The following is an 18,408-nucleotide window of genomic DNA, read 5'->3' as shown; positions in this document are numbered from 1 at the left end:
AATTGAAGGAATTTGTATTTAAATAAGCTGTCGTCTTTATTACTCCTCAGTGACATCGAGAGTGCTAAGAACATCTTGTCTGTGATGCATGGAGCAGGAATTGAACCGGGTCCCGACACTTATGTGTCACTGTTGAACGCATATGCTGAGAAGGGCGATCTGGAAAACATGAAAAAGGTGTGTGCATTAATTGTGTGTAGTGCCACCTGGTTGAAGGTGAAGGTGCATTTAAGCGTGCAGCTTTTGAACTGCTTGCCACTTTTTTAGCTTATCTGGTGAAGGTATGCTGAGCTTGTGTGATGCGAGGTCTCCAACAGTCCATCCAAAACTCAAAAGAGTCAGTACTCTAACTACAGTACTGGTCCAACATTAATTTAATTTACAGATAAGGATTATTTAATGGGTGATCATGGTCTGTTGCTACTCTTGCTTTATTTATGTACTTCACACATTACAGTAACCTTGTGAGCTGGATGAGCTACTGTGTCACTGACATTGTAATTAAAAATATAACATATAATTGTATTTGCAAACCTAGTGCAAACCACATGTGATGATTTTTTTTTCTGTCTCACTGCATTTTTGCCCATGTTGTATATCGTGAGTAAGTTGAGGCAGGGATTTTACCAACAAAAAGTTCAAAATCTTCAGTTTTCTACGGTGGCCCTGAGAGGCCAAACGGACTGCAACTTAAGAAAACACCAGCAATAAGAAAAAGGCTGCAAAAGCACACAAAAACGACAACATAAATAGGAAAAAACAAAACAGAATTAGGAAAAATCAAAACAGAAATTGGAGAAACAACAACATGGGGGGACAATAACCCGATGGACCATTTGCAGGAACCAAAATATGCTTAGAATTGCGCTAGGAGACACTTAAAAGAAGTGGAGGATCTATCGGTTTTGTGAGCAAAGAAAAGATGAGAGGTAAGTGTGTTAGCCCAACTATTAGCCTAAAAATCTGTCATCAGTATTGTATGAATCATGATAAAACACACCTAGCATGTTTTGGGTTCCTGCAACTGTTCCATCAGGTTATTGTCTCCCCAGAAAGACTTGCCTTGTGTTTTTTCCTATTTCCGTTGTGTTTTGTGTCCTTTTGCAGCGTTTTTCTTATTGCTGGTGTTTTCTTAAGTTGCAGTCTGTTTGGCCTCTCAAGGCCACCGTACTTTTCAGGTATTAGCACGGGTCATCTTAGACCAAGCCTGATAAAGTTTGTTAAATGGATTGTTGATTTAAATTGTCCATTACATCTGAGCGGCTAGCACAGGGAATTAATCTGTTAAAAACAAACATGCCCCCCTAGGCGGCACAAACATATGAAAAATGGGTTTGGCTAATAATTATATTGCTAACTGTATAATAAATGTAATTTTGTCTTAAATAAATAATTCATCTGTCTAGTAATAATGCTGTTTAAAGTCAGACATGTCAGGTTGCCAAATAATTAATATATATAACTTTTGCTTTTCAGACAAAATTTTATAAAAGTTATCAGAAGAATTTTAGATTTTCAAGGTTGCTTACTCAGTTTTATACCCCTCCTCTCTCTTCCTTATTAATTTGCTTTCTTTCAGACTCTGGAGGCGGCAGAGAGTGCAGACTGCAGTCTGATGGACCGGGACATCATGCAGGTCATATTCACGCTGGCCAAGTCCAAACACCAGCAGCACATCCCAGAGATGATCGAGCGCTTGAGGCATGAGAGGGGTTATGTTCCAGGTACACATTAATGCGACGTGTTTTACAGCACTCACTTTAGTTTTATGAAAGTAAAATCATTAAAGGAAATACAATTTAGTCAAAGTCTCGACTTAAAGAAATTGGGAGCTGTTATACAAATTGTGTGTGTGTTGTTGTTCTTGCAGATGCCATGAACTTGTGTCTGAGCCTGATAACTCAGGGACAGGAGGACACAGCTTTTCACATCTTGAAGACGTTTCCCACTCTGCAGTCTGATAACTCAAGTGACTCTGCCAACCTGGGCAACTTCTTCCTCCGACATTGCATCAACATGGATACGGTACTCAGGCCCTGGTCTCTTTAAGAGACAAAGACACAGGATCAGACCATATTTTAGAGGAGGGGTGTCAAACATATGGCTGATATAATAAAGACTTTCTCCCTGCCCATTCATACTACACCAAAGCACTTAAGTAATAGATATTCAATCAAATGACAGAAAAATTCCTAAAATTCACTTGACATCAAACTCGGCTGTTTATGGCTGCTAATGTAAAGTTGGTTTGATATCCCTGGTCAGTTCTCTTTAGCAGTTGACTGTTAGCTGGCATTGATTTTCAAACTGGATGCAGTGTTTGTAACATTAATAACAATATAAATGACATTTTTGTTTCCTATATTTGGACTCCAGTCTCTGGAGAAGATCATCTGCTTCTGCAAAGAGCTCCAAGAGTCAAATATGCACACATCACCACTCAGCTTCACTCTGTCCTGCGCCCTGGAGGCCAAGAAAACTGGTACGGCACATGCTTTCACTTACATGCATCTGCTTACTCACAGATATATTTATTTGCTACTGATGCATGCACACTCGCCAATTTACTTGCATGTGGTCAATTGTAAGCAAAACATAAAAGTCTGCCAGTTATATCCAGTAATATATTAAGTTATTAATTAACTTTTTTATGTGTTTTTGCAGGTACTTCTTTAGAGCTGATGAAATTATTTAAGGAGGAGAAGTTGCCCGTAAGGCCTCACTTCTTCTGGCCCCTTCTCACTCAGCACGTCAAAGACAAGAACATAGCTGGTATACACACACACACACACACACACACACACACACACACACACACACACACACTTACTTTTACTACTACCTTTGTGATGATTAAGCCTGATTCAAACCATAACCTCAGGATCAAGTCGTACCCACTAAAACAGCCTTTTAAAGACTTTTTGGAAAGTCAAGACCAGCTAAAAATTTGCCCCTCCCTAAGATACTCATACAACTTTGATTTTGCAACATTGTCATATTGATGAGGTCCATTTGACTTTATTTTACATCCTGATTAATTGCTGTAGAAGCTAAACATGTCTTCATGTGTTAATGTTATGTTTTTTTATGAATTATTGCTCATGTGCTTGTAATCTGTGGAAGCCAATAACTTGGCAGAAACCATTAGATCTTGTAGCTAAACAAGCCGCTTTACCTGATGCGAGCAATCTTGTGTGTATGAGAACCTAACAGGTGCTATGAAGCCTTGTGACAGAAGGAAAAACTGACCTACCAGCTGTTTTTAATACACGTAATATGAAATAGGTTTTTGGTGAATGTCATATTGGCAGTTTTTGAACATGTTTTTCTTTTTCGTTTTTTTCTGTGGTGCAGAGGGGATTATGACTTCCTCTGTACCAGAAAGAGCTTTTAAAAGAGTTTCCCTTAAATATTAATGACTCACAGAGTGGTCCAACTGGGACAGGTTTCACTTGGCTGGGGCAGTCAAGGGCGAAGAGGTCTGATCCTTGCATGACAGAGTCGGAGCAGGCGAAGACGAGACAAACGCACACAGAAACACCTACTCACAAATCCACGCGGGTCTCTCTAGAGAGTTCTTGGAATAGATAGCAAATTTTAGAAGATGTACACACTTTGCATTTGTTCCGGATCCTAAAGAAATGTTGACTTTCAGGAAGTGCAGAGACAAATGAACATTGTATTTTTAGCTCATCTGGCTGAAGGACCGATGAGCTTATGCCATGGCGAAGCTTCTGTCCGCACATCACAAGAATTGCTACTTTTCCTTCAGCATTGCTCATAATTTAATCAAACTTACACACATTGGTCACCTAATGGGTCTTTTGGCATTTTACAGGAAATAACTGGTGAAATGAGCCAGAAAAGCTACTACGTCATTAACGTTTTGGTTTTTATCGGGTTTCGGGAACTCTGAACACTTTTAGACTGTTGTGTAAGTCTTTGAAATAATATTTGGTATGTGCTTCTAGCAGTGTTGCAAAAAGACACCGTACATATAAAAGCGAACACTACATCAACTGCGCAGAAGCAGTCTGAATGAATGGACTTCTGCATCTCCCTCCTACTCATACAGACCCACGTAGATGGATGCACAGACCTCTCGGATGCATCGAGGGGTCAGAGGTCATTTTGCTTCAGTCGTTTCCTCCAATCATTTGTCTAAGTCAACTTGTTTTTCAGTCCAGATGTTTTTCCGATTCCCTGCAGTACTCCTTTTCCGCTGAAGTGTTATGCCGATGCCCTGTGGGGGCATGTGGCTACATTTAAATTATGAGAGTAATCTTTGCTTTATTTCTTTCCAGGATAATAATCAAATGGGGACTTTTTTTTTTCTCCTGAGCAAAAAAAGCAGTAGCAGTAGCTGGTTGTATGAAATTAACACATAAATGGAGTCATTACATCAATTAATGTAATTTATTTCTGCAAAGTATTCTGGACAATAATGAGCAGGGTAGGTAAAAAAGTATATTTCATAGCATATTATTTTGTACTCTTGGACAACAATGAGCTAATACGTGATATTACACAGAAAATGTGACGGCTGCCAGAATATTTACAAGAGCAGCTTTTTTTTTTAAAAAAAAAAAAGCTGTTTCTTTCATGTCAGAACAAGCTTGACAAATAATTTAATTTTTAACTTTTAAACTTTACTTTTGGAGCTTTTGACAGGTACTATTTGTGCTAAATCTGAAATGTGGCACAGCCCCACCCCCCCACCCCCCTTTTTTTTTTCTTTCTTGTTTCACTGGGCACGTTACTTTTGCTGGACTCTTGTCTGACACTCGGTTGAAAACTTTTTTGGGGGTTTTTGCCTCTTAATATAGTTTAATGGCTCAGCAGATGCATTTTATGGGAATATTTCTGTCCCCAATTTATGTCTCGTTTGAAGGAAAATAATTAGTTTCTTTCTCTTGTCTTTGTCAGCTATGGGCTTGTGGGGGAAATCGTCTCACTGACAGATAGCTGGCATCTGGCGACTTGTCAAAATTCATAACTCATTAGTGAATGTGCTCTGTCAAATGTGTTCAGCAGCCGCTCGGTTTTTAAGTGCTTTATTTATGCTGAACCCTGGGTCTCTCTTTGGGGTTTTTTAGAGCGATTAATAAATGATGTATTTTTCAACTGTCAGCCAATTGACAGCATTTGAACTGGCAGGGAGTAGAAACCGGTTACGCCGGTGTGGCGATGCTGCAGATTGGCTTCTCCGTGTGGTCGAGACAGATTCGCAGTTTGAATGGTGAGATGTCTCGGCGGCTAGCTTGACAGCATGAACAACTGGACTAGACAGGAGTTTAAACATGCACAACCACACACAGACACTTACTCCAGCTTAAATTCTCTGACCGCACAGTGTCGAAGCCACACAGACACATCGGACAGCATCCATTTAGGTATCACAGAAGGAGGAAGGAGGAAGAACGGAAGGAAGGAAAACGGAGAAACTTCACTCTCACTGACACACTCGCTTGTTTGTGATGGTGTTAGCCTCAACGCTCATGAATGATGCAACTTCTTTTTTCTTTCCCCTTTTTCTCTCTCCTGCTGTTGTTGGAGGTGTGTGTGTGTGTATTGAAAGTTGGAAGTGGAGAGGGCGGGCTTTCGAAGACCAGTGCAGGTGATGTGACTGATGCAGAGTGACTTGATTTCATGTAAATGTAAGGGCTCTGAGGGAATTCACTTTGGATTACGCGCCCCACTGTGCACGGCCTATGAAATATTAAGCGCCGTGTCACTTTTTGTCCACAGGTGTCACTAGCAGGCAGAGAGGCCGGAGCTGTGGAATTGAAGGCGGGCAGTGGCGGGGGATGGGGGAGAAATAAGGAAAGAAGGAGGGGTGTGGGGGGGAATTTCCTTCTACATTCTGATTAGGTGTGGATTTGGCGGGTTTGGAAAAAGCATATGTTTGGCCATATATGCCACCTGCCTGCAGCTAGTCGATGCTTGTCAGTCCTCGCAACGCAAAGCACTCTTATCACATCTGACATGGAGGAGCAAGAAAAGGGAGCGGAGGGGAAACTGTAGAGGAAGGTGGTGTTTCTGGCCTTGTTTGTTTGAGAGTCGGGGTGATGAGGTAAAGGCTCCCTTCTCTGCTTTTGCCACTTACCTGATTTTGTTTACATCCTCTGTGGGAAGCAGACTTTTCTGTCAGATAGTTAGCACATTCACAGCCTGACCCTGAACTTAATTCTGATTTAAAATGTGGCGTGAGAGCCAAGTATCATCTTGATTAAAAGAAAGAAAAGGAAGGGTGAAATTGCAGCTCTTGATGTCTCACGAAATAGACATTTTCTTATGTTTTTAAACATAACCTGCCCTTGCCTTGCAGCAACAATGTCTACCTTTAGAGAGTCATGGACACGGAGAGACAGATGGTGTTAGGGGGGGAGAGAGCAAAGGGGGAAGTGACAGGTACTCATGTCCAAGGACAAGAGGAGATGACAGCGACCAGTTCACTCCACTCCTCTCCTCCTCTCTCTTCTCCATCCTCACTTCTCGTCTGTGACAGTTAACCTGAAGACATGAATCTGATGATGATATCTTGTGACCACTGCCATGCTTAACTCACTACTTTGATACTTCTTGCCTGGATGGTATGTCAGTCTTAATGCTGACCAACCTAGAGAGGTCTCCCCTCTTCTCAGTTGTCCTCTGTGCCAAATCTGTCTTTAAATTGTTCAGACAGGGAGGAAAGAAGAAAGAGGCTTTCACATTATTATGTATTCTGGAGTGAAAAGACAAAAGAGAGAGTGTTTAGCGTTGTAGCTTAACCGTTTTACTAATTTATTCGTAGTTAACAGTTTTGACAGATGAGACAAAGGCACTGGTTCTGTATTTACTATATTGACGTTACTTAGATATAGTACTGTGCAAAAGTCACCCCTCTTTTCTTTACATTTTGCTAGGGATATAGTAAAATGTGCATGGAAGGCAAAAACAGTCTGTACAATTCTAAGAAGCTTGAAAGTCAATATTTTAATAGATAGTATTGGATTGTGGATAAAATCTGATGATATCCATCAGATTTCGACAAGATCTCCGACACCAACGCCGAAATTCAGCCCCAAACCATCACAGAGCCTCCATCTTGATTTATAGATGTACCTACTGATGATGATTTGAACCTCCCATTGCATTTGTCTTCCACTCCCAGTTTCCTCAATTGTTTTTAAAGTACACACTGCACACCTTGTCTAGTTCTTGGCTAATAGCTCTTTGGGAATCACTTTATTGGTGCAAAACAAAAAAATTCCTAAAGATATGGTTTTAAAATCTGTTCTTTACCAAGTTATTGGTGATGTGTAAGCACAACACTAGTTCATCCCTTGAAATAGGTGTCATTTTAAGGATGAGTGATTCTTTCAGTTCAGTTTAAAGTGGCTTCACAGTGAAAAGGAGTGAGAAAGCAGCCAATGTTCAAACAAAAACTTTTAAAAGATCTTCAGAGAGCTTGGAGAACTATTTTTTAAGACCACTTTAAAAATTCTAAGAAAGTCTGGCTCCCTGGAAGTAAAATATAAAGATATTAAGACTTTTGCACAGTATTGCATTCGTAACCCCCTTTTTTTTAAAAATAAATAAAGAAAGAAATTTTTAATAACTAGTATTATTCATAGGCTTGCTTCTTAGTTAACTCAATTCAAGCCTTTAAATAAAACCGAAGAAGAAACAACCTGGAGTTCAGAGGAATTAAAGCTTTTGGTTAGAGCTGATTGTGGTGATGAAAGCACACAAACCTGCTCGACTGACCAAAGAAAAGTGCTGACGGTCATAAAAGCTCATGTGTGGAAGCTGAAAAATGTGAGAGATCCTGTCCATTTATATACTTCCAGCTATCCATTCACTTGTTTTCAGCTCCTTTTGCTCTCTGTGAAATTGATTATGGATTATTCAGGAGGACAGAAGGTGCTCCCTGTTTTCTTTCATAAAAAAAGAGTTGGATGAAAGCGATTAGGGGGTAAGAATGGAGGGATGGGCAGCAGAGTGGATGGAGCCTCCATTGAGAAGATCGTCTGTTTACTTTAACTTGAAAGCAGGTAGATGGATAGTGAGAGGGGATGATGAATGAGTGAAATGGAGGGCGGAGAAGGGTGGATGGATGGAGTGGTTCAGGTAGCCCTACCTGGGATAATGCACCCCAGCGGCAGGTTTTAATGGCATATAAAAGCCCAGGACTCATCTTTTATTCAGCTGAAAAGAGGCTGCCAGGTGAACACATACGTCCCATTAGGATGCAGAAACACAGATATGTGTGTGTGTTTTTTTTAGTACCTGAGTGCAGCTTAAATACACACAGCATCTTAAGGTATGTGAACTCAAGGAAGCACTTTAGGATAGTTTTCAGAAGTCCGCTTGGGAGCCAGGTGTATAAGCCCTTGATGTGCTTATGCATAGCATGTATAGTACCATAGATGGATTATTTCTGTCCTTGCACCAAATTGTAACACTTAATAAGAGCAAACACGCACACACAGACGTGTATATGTGCTCATTTAGGCCCATTTCCTTTGTGGCCATGCTCCCAGAAATATGCAAAGTGCTCCAAAGCTGCTTGCATATGTGCACACACAAACATGAAGATGCTTGAAGGCATGTTAAACATGCGAATGGCTGTTCCATATGCATGTGACTGTTTTTGGCCTCTTTCCCTGGAGCAGGACCTCCAGTTTCTGCTGGAGAACAGGGTGAGGGTGTAAGAGTCCACTTCAGGGCAACTGCATGTTAATGCACACGCACTCACTCGTCTGAGGTAGATCGCGAAAGAGCCATTTGCACGTTGTTGCTGAAAAGAAGGGTGGATTTAATAGTTTTTTGGCAGACCTGTGCACAAATATGAGAAAAGGAAAGCATGTATAAAAGTTCTTAATTTCACCCTTTCAGTCACATTAACTTCAAGGCCTTTCATATTCTATAATGCATTTGTCATTAGAATCTGAATGATAGAAAAGCTGGTTTTAAAAAAATTAAGATTATCATTTATAACGGTGCAAATAACAACCTTGCTTTTAAATTTGTGTGTTTGAGACTTTTCTTCTGATTTTTAAACTGAATATATTCTGGTTTAGGGGTACATGTTTGACAGTAGCATCCTAGATTCTAGGAATGAGTGATTTTCAAACAATATTTAACTGAGTACCTTCAGAATTCAAAGGAACCTCTGATAGAAGCATTGATCTATTTTTGTCTTTTTTGTCTTTTTATTCTGTTGTTTCATAAAAAAAACAACAACTCTTAGTTGCTTCTTTCACTACACAACATAAATGCATCCATCTGGGGGAATAAAGGCAGATTTTTCTTACTTATTACTTGTGTGTTGTAGGTGTTGTAGAGGTGATGAAAGGCCTGCAGGATCTCGATGTTTCCCCTGATGTCGAGACTTTATCCAACTACATCCTCCCTGTGTTCCCCAGCATTGATGCAGCTCGACAAGCCCTCAAGGTAATCCATAAATCTGTGTGAGGGTTCTTGTTTGTTGGTTTGTTTGTTTTGTTTGTTTTTTTCATGTGAGCAGTTTTCATTTAAAATGTTTATTCTGATTTAAAGTTGTCTGGGATTTTTTTTTGTTGTTGTTTTTTTTGGTCTTCAGGATGCAGGCATCTCTGTGGAGTCGGAGGGCTTTTTATGCTCAGAGATGCGCTTGGTGGCTGTGACCGACCTGGCCAAACTCTACACTCTGCGTAAGTACACACTCTCTTATTCAGTCTAAAGAATCTCTGCAGCATTTTTTGCACTTTGCCTGCAGGCTAATTGGCCCAGCATTAAGACACACACACATTTGCCCACTTGCTTCTCGGTGCTCATCAGGCCTTTTAAGAGATTAGTTTGTGTGAATATGTAAGAAGCGAGAACGAGAGGCGCCTCAACTGGCAGAGGAATGGGATAGAGATGGCTGCTAAATAATGGATGACTCTTCCTGTTTTCTCTTTCTTCTGTTTTTAGTCTCTAGCATCCACCACTCATTTTCACAGGCAGATGTTGGTTTCCTTCATTTGTACTCCCTAGTGAATTTATTTCCTTTTTTTTTGACTTCACGTGAAGAAAGTTTTACGGATTCTTTAACCCTCACACATCTTCCTGGAAATGGTGCTGGGTCTTATCTGCTGCCAGCGTTATGTATTGCCTTTTTGTGTGCAAAAAAATTGTCTTGGCAGAATAGTTAGAAACTTTTCTGGGGTCAAAAAACAATTTTGACCCACCCCTAGAATGTGGAAGCAGAAACCAAGACCATGTCTGCATGCTTAAATGCATTGAGTTTAGGGTCACTGGAGTGGCTATATTAATTTCTTAAAGTTCTCTCTTTCTCTTATATTTAATATAACCACACTACCGACGGACAAGCGCTTGTTTTTATGCGTTGTGGTTAGCAACAACGACGGTAACACCATCGCGTGTCCGCTTGTTTATGTTCCACATAAACCTTTCACAATAAAGCTGTGAAAATAAACTGAATCACGTGAAAGAGCAGATTATTTACGGATAGAATTAAAAAAGAGCCGCCAGGTGCTAAAAAATAAACCTTAGACTCAAACGTTAGAACAGGCTTTTCCCCGCAGCACGCCGTATAATAAATATTCACAAAGAAAACGGCGGTCGTTACAACTTATGTCTAAAAATGTATAGTTTCATGCATCGGTTAAAACACTCGACTCCAGCTACATGATGCGCAGCTTGAAACACTTCCCGCAAGACGAGCTGCCCGAGATTCACAAAATTTACAGAAAATGCTACATTTTTGTGATTTATATTGTTATCGGGATGATAGAATTCTTATATCGGGATATGAGATTTTGGTCATATCGCACAGTCCTAATTGAATTACTGCCATGTGATTGGCATAGTGGTGTTTCTTCCAGTTAATAATGGCAGGTGAACGTAGAAGTCTTCACACAGGCAATGTGTCATCAGTGTTACACTTCGACACTGCCTTTTACGCAGCGTTTGGGACTGTAGCTTCTGGCTTATTACTGGAATAGCATTACTTCTAATCACATTCCCTGTTTGCAGGGTTTTAAGCAGACTGGTGAGGGTGGAATAACTATCACATTACAGCTTTAAACAAAGCTTTGAATTTAAGCTTTCTCCTGAACTTTCCTGAAAATGTGCTGAAAGCCTTACATGTTAGATTATTGATTAGTTGAATTGCAAGGCCACCAATCCCAATCTTAAACTCCATTGCAGGATTCCAGAATGTAAATCGGTTTGTCGCTTTTTTTCCTGTAATCATGATTTGTCTTCTCTTTCCAGTGTCGGATCCTTCCTTCCCCTCCCTGGACCTCGGTGTTTTCCGCAGCGGCCTCATTCTGGGCTTCAAAAAGTGAGTCATTAGCCTGCCGTCCCTTCATGTGTTCACATGTTCCCCATCAATTTATATTCCATATTTCTCCATATTTTGCCCCCAAACTCCTCACTGGTGTTTGAGGGAGGCCTGTAGCTATGTGGAGGTCACTGCAGCATATGCTATGAATATGACATGTGCAGCTGATCACACCATCTACAGTGTCTGTGCTTCAGCAGCTGCGGGGAAAAACACTACCACACACACATGCATGCAGACACATGCACACACACAAACGATATACATGGATGCCTCATGCATATGGAGCTTGCCATCCCTTAGCTCTTGCCTCAAAGCACCGTGGGAGATATGTAAATTAGCAGATGCCCAACACTGTCGCTCATACCCAGACCCCCATACTGGTCTCTGGTTGTCTCACCCTACACAGACACACAAACGCAGACTTAGCCTTAGGACCCGGGTCTGACCCACAGGCTTTCTTGAAGGGATGTTTATGAATATTTACAGTTTAGCACTACACACCCGCACAAAAACACTCCAGCCCCTGAGTGAGGCTGGAGGTGTGTCAAGAGAAAAATGCTGACTTGTCTGCTGGGACCAAAGTTATTTCTTCCACTAAGCCAGGATACGCTCAGTTGAGCTTAAATTTGAGCTTTTTAATTCAGCTGGTAGTTTCTTTGTTGTAGCGCATGCTAACTAACAAAAGGGAAAAAGTTATGCTGATTATTCTCAGGAATCTATCATTTAAAAAACAAAACAATGCCATAGTTTGAGCTTGGCAGCATAGTTTTTACTTTAAGGACTAGAATTTTTATTTATTTTTTAAAGCTAAAAATTTATTCAGAAGCTTTATAATAAAAATGTAGTAAAAAATAATAAGATTTTTCGACAAACTTTAAATCGATATGTTTCTCTGCATATGTGTCGTTTCCATTTTAACTCACAGTATCCACGTTTGTTTTTATTTTATCTCCAGAGCTTTTTTTAATTTGCTTTTCTCTCATTGCACACACACACACACACACACACACACACTCTCACCGTTCTGATAGTTAGGTTGGCTGTCAGGGTCATAATTGGGCTTGTCACTTGGGGACCGTGTGTGTCTGTGTGTGCATGTGTGTGTTTGCGAACGCCGTGTCATCGCTGTGTAAGACCTGCTCCTGTCAAAGACAAGGTCAGGGGATAATTTAATCATTAAAGACCTCTTCTTCCCTCCTCTCATCACCCACTTTCTCCTCCTTTCCGCCAACCAGCTGACAACGCCAGAAATGTCACACATCGTCATCATTTAGCCTGTGTGCATGTGTGTGACTTTGTGTTTCACTGTGTCTTTTGTGGTTTTTCCAGGCTTTTATACTGCCGTCTCTCCTCTCATGTACAGCGAGGTTGAGAATGTCAAATTACAAAATCTGTCGCTCTTTCTCGGTGTATTGTGCCACACTGTCAATTCAGAAGCTACGGGAACATAACACATGTCTGTGTTACGATTACTTGATTTCAAATGTCATATCATGTGTGTTGTTAGAATAAAAGTTACGTCATTTATTGAGTAAGTCCTTAATGCAAAACGTCTTTGAGCGAAGATGTATCATTGTAGTTCCTGAGGAACTGGATTTTCCTCACTTTGGGGGGAAAATGTAGCAAAATGTAAAGAATTTGTGTTTTTCTTTAAAGGTATGAAAATGTATTTTTGCTGCTTTAAATATTATATAGTGTTTTTACCTAATACTTTTTGTTTTGTAGTGTGGCGTTAAAGGGAGGCTGTTAACTACTAGCTTAAAACAGTTATATATTAACACAAAGATATTAAGGGGAAGTAAGATGGTGACGCATTTCAGGTAGTAAAGATGTCCTTTTATATTTAAAGTATAGCCTATGCTTGCTTATGACCAAACTGTACAGCAACTCTGTGAAGTTGGAGTCTTGTTGACCTGCCCGTGTTTCGTGCTGACTGGGTACTCATGTCTTGTCCTCTACTGCCCCCTGCAGGTCTGCTGATGTGGAGAGCATGGTGAAGGTAAGAGGTCAACATGCCCATGCGGGCTGCAAAGAGTGATATAGAAGTACAACAGAGAGGTTTAGAAGGAGTTTATCAGCGGCTATGTTAGAACAAACAAGTGCAAATAAAAAGAAGCATTTTTTAAACTTGACACAAGTTTAATGAGACATGAGATGAATTTCTGTCTGCCTCTGATTGGCTTTTTCCTTGTAAGTTAAGATGAGTTGCATTTACGAGGGTTGTAAAATAAGGGTTTGATATTTAATTTGATTTTCTGACAGAAAGTCAGTCACATTCAGTAAAATCTACATTGTTAAAACATGGCCCATGCCAGTCCTTATTTGGTTATGCTTTGTACATTCTTCCACTTGCTGCATATGACATACTGTAATTTCTATGTGTGATCAATTTGTGTTTCCAGATTACTGAGGTCTTATACAAAGATGAACGCTTCTCTAAAGGAAACTCTTCCCCTGCTGGTAAGGAAACATTTATATGTCCCATTCCTACCAACAATTCATGATGCTGATATCTTGTATACAAGGACACGCCTGGAATGTGTTTGTGTGCGTTTGTGCAGGTGAGAAGGAGAGAGGAGTGAGAGTATGGCTGTACGTGTAACTCATATTGGTATTCAGAGTCGGGACTGTATGCGCTGTCACTTTCTAACTATAATTCAGATGACAAAAAATGCTTTGCATGTGTTTACGTTCAGTCTCAGTAGCAGTGGACTGCTGCCCGGCCCACTTCTCATCATTTTGTGTGTGTGTGTGTGTGTGTGTGTGTGTGTGTGTGTGTGTGTGTGTGTGTGTGTGTGTATGTGTGTGTGTTGCTGTGTGGATTAAAGACCTGCCCTTTCCATCGGAGGAAAGGGAGCCTTGCTGCTGACACAGCGCAGAGTAGTTAAAGTGGGACTGTTAGGCAGCGTTTTTGCGCTGTCAGTGTGTGTGCAGAGCGTTAATGTCGCTCTGTGTGTGTGTGTGTGTGTGTGTGTGTGTGTCACAGAATGTCCAAAGTGCTGAAACTGGTGTGTGTGCTGGTGGGAGCGATGGAGACCGTTATCCATGTCACATCCAGTTACACGACATCTGCAAGTGTGTGTGTGTACACGCTGCAGTAAGAGGAATGTGTCACTGCCAGCCGTCGTACATTCACTCAAACTCCAGCCCAAAAGCAGCTTCTGTCAGCAGAAAAGAAACACAATCACACACTCTGCAGAGGTTACAGAAAAATAGTATAAATGCACAAATGGCCAGAGTGACTGACACGGTGGCAAATGAAATTTATTCCCAAGACAACGGCTCACTGTGCATGTGTATATGCGTGTGTGTTTGTGCAGAAGCTACAGCCTACTTCCTGTATAATCTGATCGACAGCATGTCAGAAGGGCAGGTGCGGGCGCAAGAAGACAAACTGCGGAAATTCTTCAGTCAGCTGCAGTCTAAGGTACACACACCGATTAAGTTGATTGGGGGGAGAAATGCACACACCACACATTCATGTACTAACATCTCTATATCCAGTACATTCATAACCTTCCCACTTTAAAGGAGCTTGGACTGTCTGATCTGAGATGATGCGGTGTGTAATCGGACTCGGATTATTTACAGGATACACGCTCATCCTGTGCTCTATTTTTGAAGAGTGAAGGTTTGAGTTACGAGGTCCAGACATGTCGAAGAAGATTAAATCATGTTTTACATCAAGGATTTAGGGGGAAAAAGGAAGAAACAAAAACTCTCTTCACTGGCTTTGTTTGGAATTTAACGTTTAAAAAAAAGTTAATCCTTAAGTGGACTTTTTTTTTTTGATACCAGTGTTGGCAGTGCTGTTTCTCACCTTCATCTGCGGAAATCCTTTTCATATAAAGCGATACTTCATATGCTTTGGAGTAAATATGAATATATCTCACAATATTTATTAATTTGTCATTTTCCTTTAAATTCTAATCAGCATAAACATTCACAAGATGGAAAGTATCCTAATCAATTTCTCAAAGTCCAGACTAGTGTTTTGTGAGAGTGTGTATATATTTTTGTTTGATTCCATTTTATTATTTTGGGTTTTGACGTCTTTAATTTCTATCCAGAATTACATTATTTTATTCCCCTTCAGGGTTTTTGACTATTGTATATTATATATTTTTTTTCTATATGTATCCAGCCATTATTTAGTTGTTTTTAATGTTTTTTTGTCTTGTATGTATTTAAAGTTGTCCTGTTGTATTATATTTTCATTGTTTTCATCTCATTATTGGCTCATCAGTCATCTGTGGAGGGCATTAACCCACATAACCTAAAACACACAAAAGCTCAAACTCTCATCTGCAAAGTGGAATCCAGTGAATAGTTGCATAATCATTTTTGACTAATGAGTCAATAGCGTCAACTCTAATTTGCATGCAGGTCATCTCTCAGGTATTAATCGCCAAAAAAAGGATGTCACTGAAAGAGTTTTGCCATTTTGTTGTTAATTAGTCGTTAATGTCCCTTTATTGAAATTGCATCATTTCCAGTAGCACCTGATTACAGCGTTATGCTCCGCAAACGATTTTGACCATAAGCTCTTGATAGATTATTTTTAATTTAGTTGTGGCTGAGAGATTTTCAGCTGACTTTGTAACAGAAATTGACAGGTGAAGCTCGAGTTTCTTGCTGATGTTTGTTTTCCTGCTGATTTCTACACAGAATATAATGATTTCAGCAAACCTCTATCGAGGGATAAGGAACCTTCTGGATTCCTGCCACGTTCCTGAGCTTGTCAAGGTATTGAGCCCGACTTTCAGTCTTTTATTTTTAAATATACCTACTGTTACTTTGGACATTTTATTATATCGTTTTCAGGTAAATTAGAGTCAGTTTTTCCACTATGTTTTCTGCACTGTTACTCTAAGTGCTCATTATATTGGATGCCAAGTGTTGACGCTGTGTGTGCATGTGTGTGTGTCAGGATGTGATGGCTTTGGTAGACCCCAAAGAGAAAGTCTCCAATGGCCCTGTGTCAGCTACTCCTCGTGCCACTGTAAGTAGGACATTGTGAAGGACGTATACAAAATGTTCACGTTTCACAATTATCCTCATAACTTTCTTTGATGTGCCATTTTGTAAAGACATCTTCCCCGCACCCCAAGTAAGAGCGCAGCTCTCCTGTGGAGATGAATGTCCATGTGTCTATTTGTACAAGCTCCTGTACCCGTGAGGTTGGACAGTGGTCATGTACATGTGTTTAACACCTTTCTGTCTCCTTTAGGGAATTGAGGGCAAGGTGTTGGCACTTGAGAATAAATTGGCTGAACTAAAAGCAGAGAACAAACCATTAGGACTTGTTCTCAAACAGGCCATCCAGGCTCTGAGTGCTGAGGAGGTAAAATTTCTTTTGGTCTCATAAGGCTCTTTTTCTTTTGTTTTCTTTTTTGAAGTTAGTTGTTTTGTTTTTGTGTTTGGTTTTGGGTTATTGTCCTGAGAGCGTTGTTGTCTGATCAGAACCTGCAGCGTGCCCTCGAGCTGAAGCAGCAGCACGAAGAGGAGATGACAGCCGGCGGCTACGCCATCCTCATCAACCTGTGCTGTCGCCAAAACAATGTGGAGGAAGCGCTGAACCTGAAGAGAGAATTGTGAGTGGAGCATAATGTGCGCACACAAACAAATTTTCTACACGCGCGCACATATACAGACGCACACGGCTGCACTGTGGCCAGTAGCAGGCCATTAAAGTTTAACTTGAGTGGTATTAGGGGAGACATTAATGCAGGGTCCAGCCGCTTAGTTGACTGGCTAAAACACAGGAAACTCTCCCCTCTGCCTCCCCCGTTTCCTTCTCTTCACTCACCACCTGCTTCCAGCATCAGCCTGAACACTGAGAACGTACAATAGTTGAGTTGCATTACTGTAAGTGGAATACATTAATCAAGTCTGTCTGTTGCTATCTCTGTCTCTGCTTTTAGGAGTCGTAAGGACTCATCAGTAGCACTGGATGCCAGCAAATACCTTGCGCTGGTCAAGGTCCTTTCTGTAAATGGCAGAATGGAGGGTAAGTTAACCTAGAACTGCAAATAATGTATTTTTTTTTTCCTTCTTTGTACTATTAGTTTGACAAATTCTTTGATTAGTAAATTTCTTAAGTTGTTAAGTCCTTTTTTTTTGAGTGATTAATCCTTTTTTGTTTTGTTTATTTTAATTTTGCGTGATGAGGATATTGTTATAAAGTTGAGCTTGCTCCAGTAGCCTTCCCTCTTTAAATAAAAGTAATACATACAATTGACTGCTGCTTTTTCTTTGTCAGTGTATCTGGCTTGAACTTAAAAACCGATGTGCTTGTTTGTACGTGTCACCAGCTCTGTCACAATCTGTCGTTTCCCCTCCCTCAAACCACATTAGCTGGCTATTTCCAGAATGCTACGGTGGGTTTCCTTCAGCCCATCGAAGACCCAATTACCATCAGTTTTGCCGCTCTGCTTTTTGCACCCAATGACAGGAAAAATGTTTCCCTTGTCTCTCCTTGCCGTTCCTCTCCTCCCCTTTTGCTATCTCTCTGTCTTCCTCGGCATCTCTCTATCTGACCCTCTCTCCTCTGCTCCGTCGCAAAGCGTGTCATTCTCTTATCCCCTCCAACACACACACATACACACACACGCACATCCGTGTCAGTGAGAAACGAGAGAGGGGAAAATTACAGGACTGTGTGTATTTTTCCAGAATTATTGAAATCTGCCTTGATGCTAATGGCAGATCATGTCCACCAAAGTGCTTGAACATTTCTCACACACACACATACACACAGCGACACGCGAATTTGCATGTGAATTCAAGCAAAAGGCATTTGGTGGCACGGCGGTTGGTGTATCCATCTGTGTATGTGTGTTGGGGTGCGTATAGGCAGCGCTAACGCATTTGCCATTAGTCGGAGTGTGCATATGGAGGGGGACGCTTGTCAGCCACATTAGCACACATGGCTAACCTTGATTTTAGCCTGTCCCCACCCAGACGCTGGTCCGCCTGGCTCCCAGCACACACCAGGACCAGATGAAGATCATGTCTCCTGGCATCCTTCTTTACTTCTCACTGTCTCTAATGGCTTTTTTTGTTTTTTTCTCATGGCTCTCTCATTTCAC

The 18,408-nt window shown here is 40.8% G+C and overlaps 1 protein-coding gene across 1 annotated transcript in view; it reads left to right on the top strand.

Annotated features, from left to right (window-relative positions):
* The window catches only part of lrpprc (leucine-rich pentatricopeptide repeat containing), a 57,718-nt gene that overhangs the window by 2,837 nt on the left and 36,473 nt on the right, over positions 1–18,408 (top strand). The window contains exons 7-22 of the mRNA XM_085183579.1: positions 51–177; positions 1,580–1,724; positions 1,871–2,025; positions 2,377–2,482; positions 2,665–2,772; positions 9,320–9,438; positions 9,587–9,677; positions 11,245–11,314; positions 13,289–13,316; positions 13,720–13,777; positions 14,638–14,744; positions 15,986–16,063; positions 16,248–16,319; positions 16,548–16,661; positions 16,781–16,911; positions 17,242–17,327. Of these exons, the coding sequence (XP_085039705.1) occupies positions 51–177; positions 1,580–1,724; positions 1,871–2,025; positions 2,377–2,482; positions 2,665–2,772; positions 9,320–9,438; positions 9,587–9,677; positions 11,245–11,314; positions 13,289–13,316; positions 13,720–13,777; positions 14,638–14,744; positions 15,986–16,063; positions 16,248–16,319; positions 16,548–16,661; positions 16,781–16,911; positions 17,242–17,327 (1,595 nt within the window). The remainder of the gene's footprint in view (positions 1–50; positions 178–1,579; positions 1,725–1,870; positions 2,026–2,376; positions 2,483–2,664; positions 2,773–9,319; positions 9,439–9,586; positions 9,678–11,244; positions 11,315–13,288; positions 13,317–13,719; positions 13,778–14,637; positions 14,745–15,985; positions 16,064–16,247; positions 16,320–16,547; positions 16,662–16,780; positions 16,912–17,241; positions 17,328–18,408) is intronic.

Source organism: Neolamprologus multifasciatus, chromosome 13, assembly GCF_963576455.1.
Source record: "Neolamprologus multifasciatus chromosome 13, fNeoMul1.2, whole genome shotgun sequence".
Lineage (NCBI taxonomy): Eukaryota > Metazoa > Chordata > Actinopteri > Cichliformes > Cichlidae > Neolamprologus > Neolamprologus multifasciatus.
Note: the sequence above shows the minus strand (reverse complement) of the source record. Positions and strands in the feature narration are given on the sequence as shown.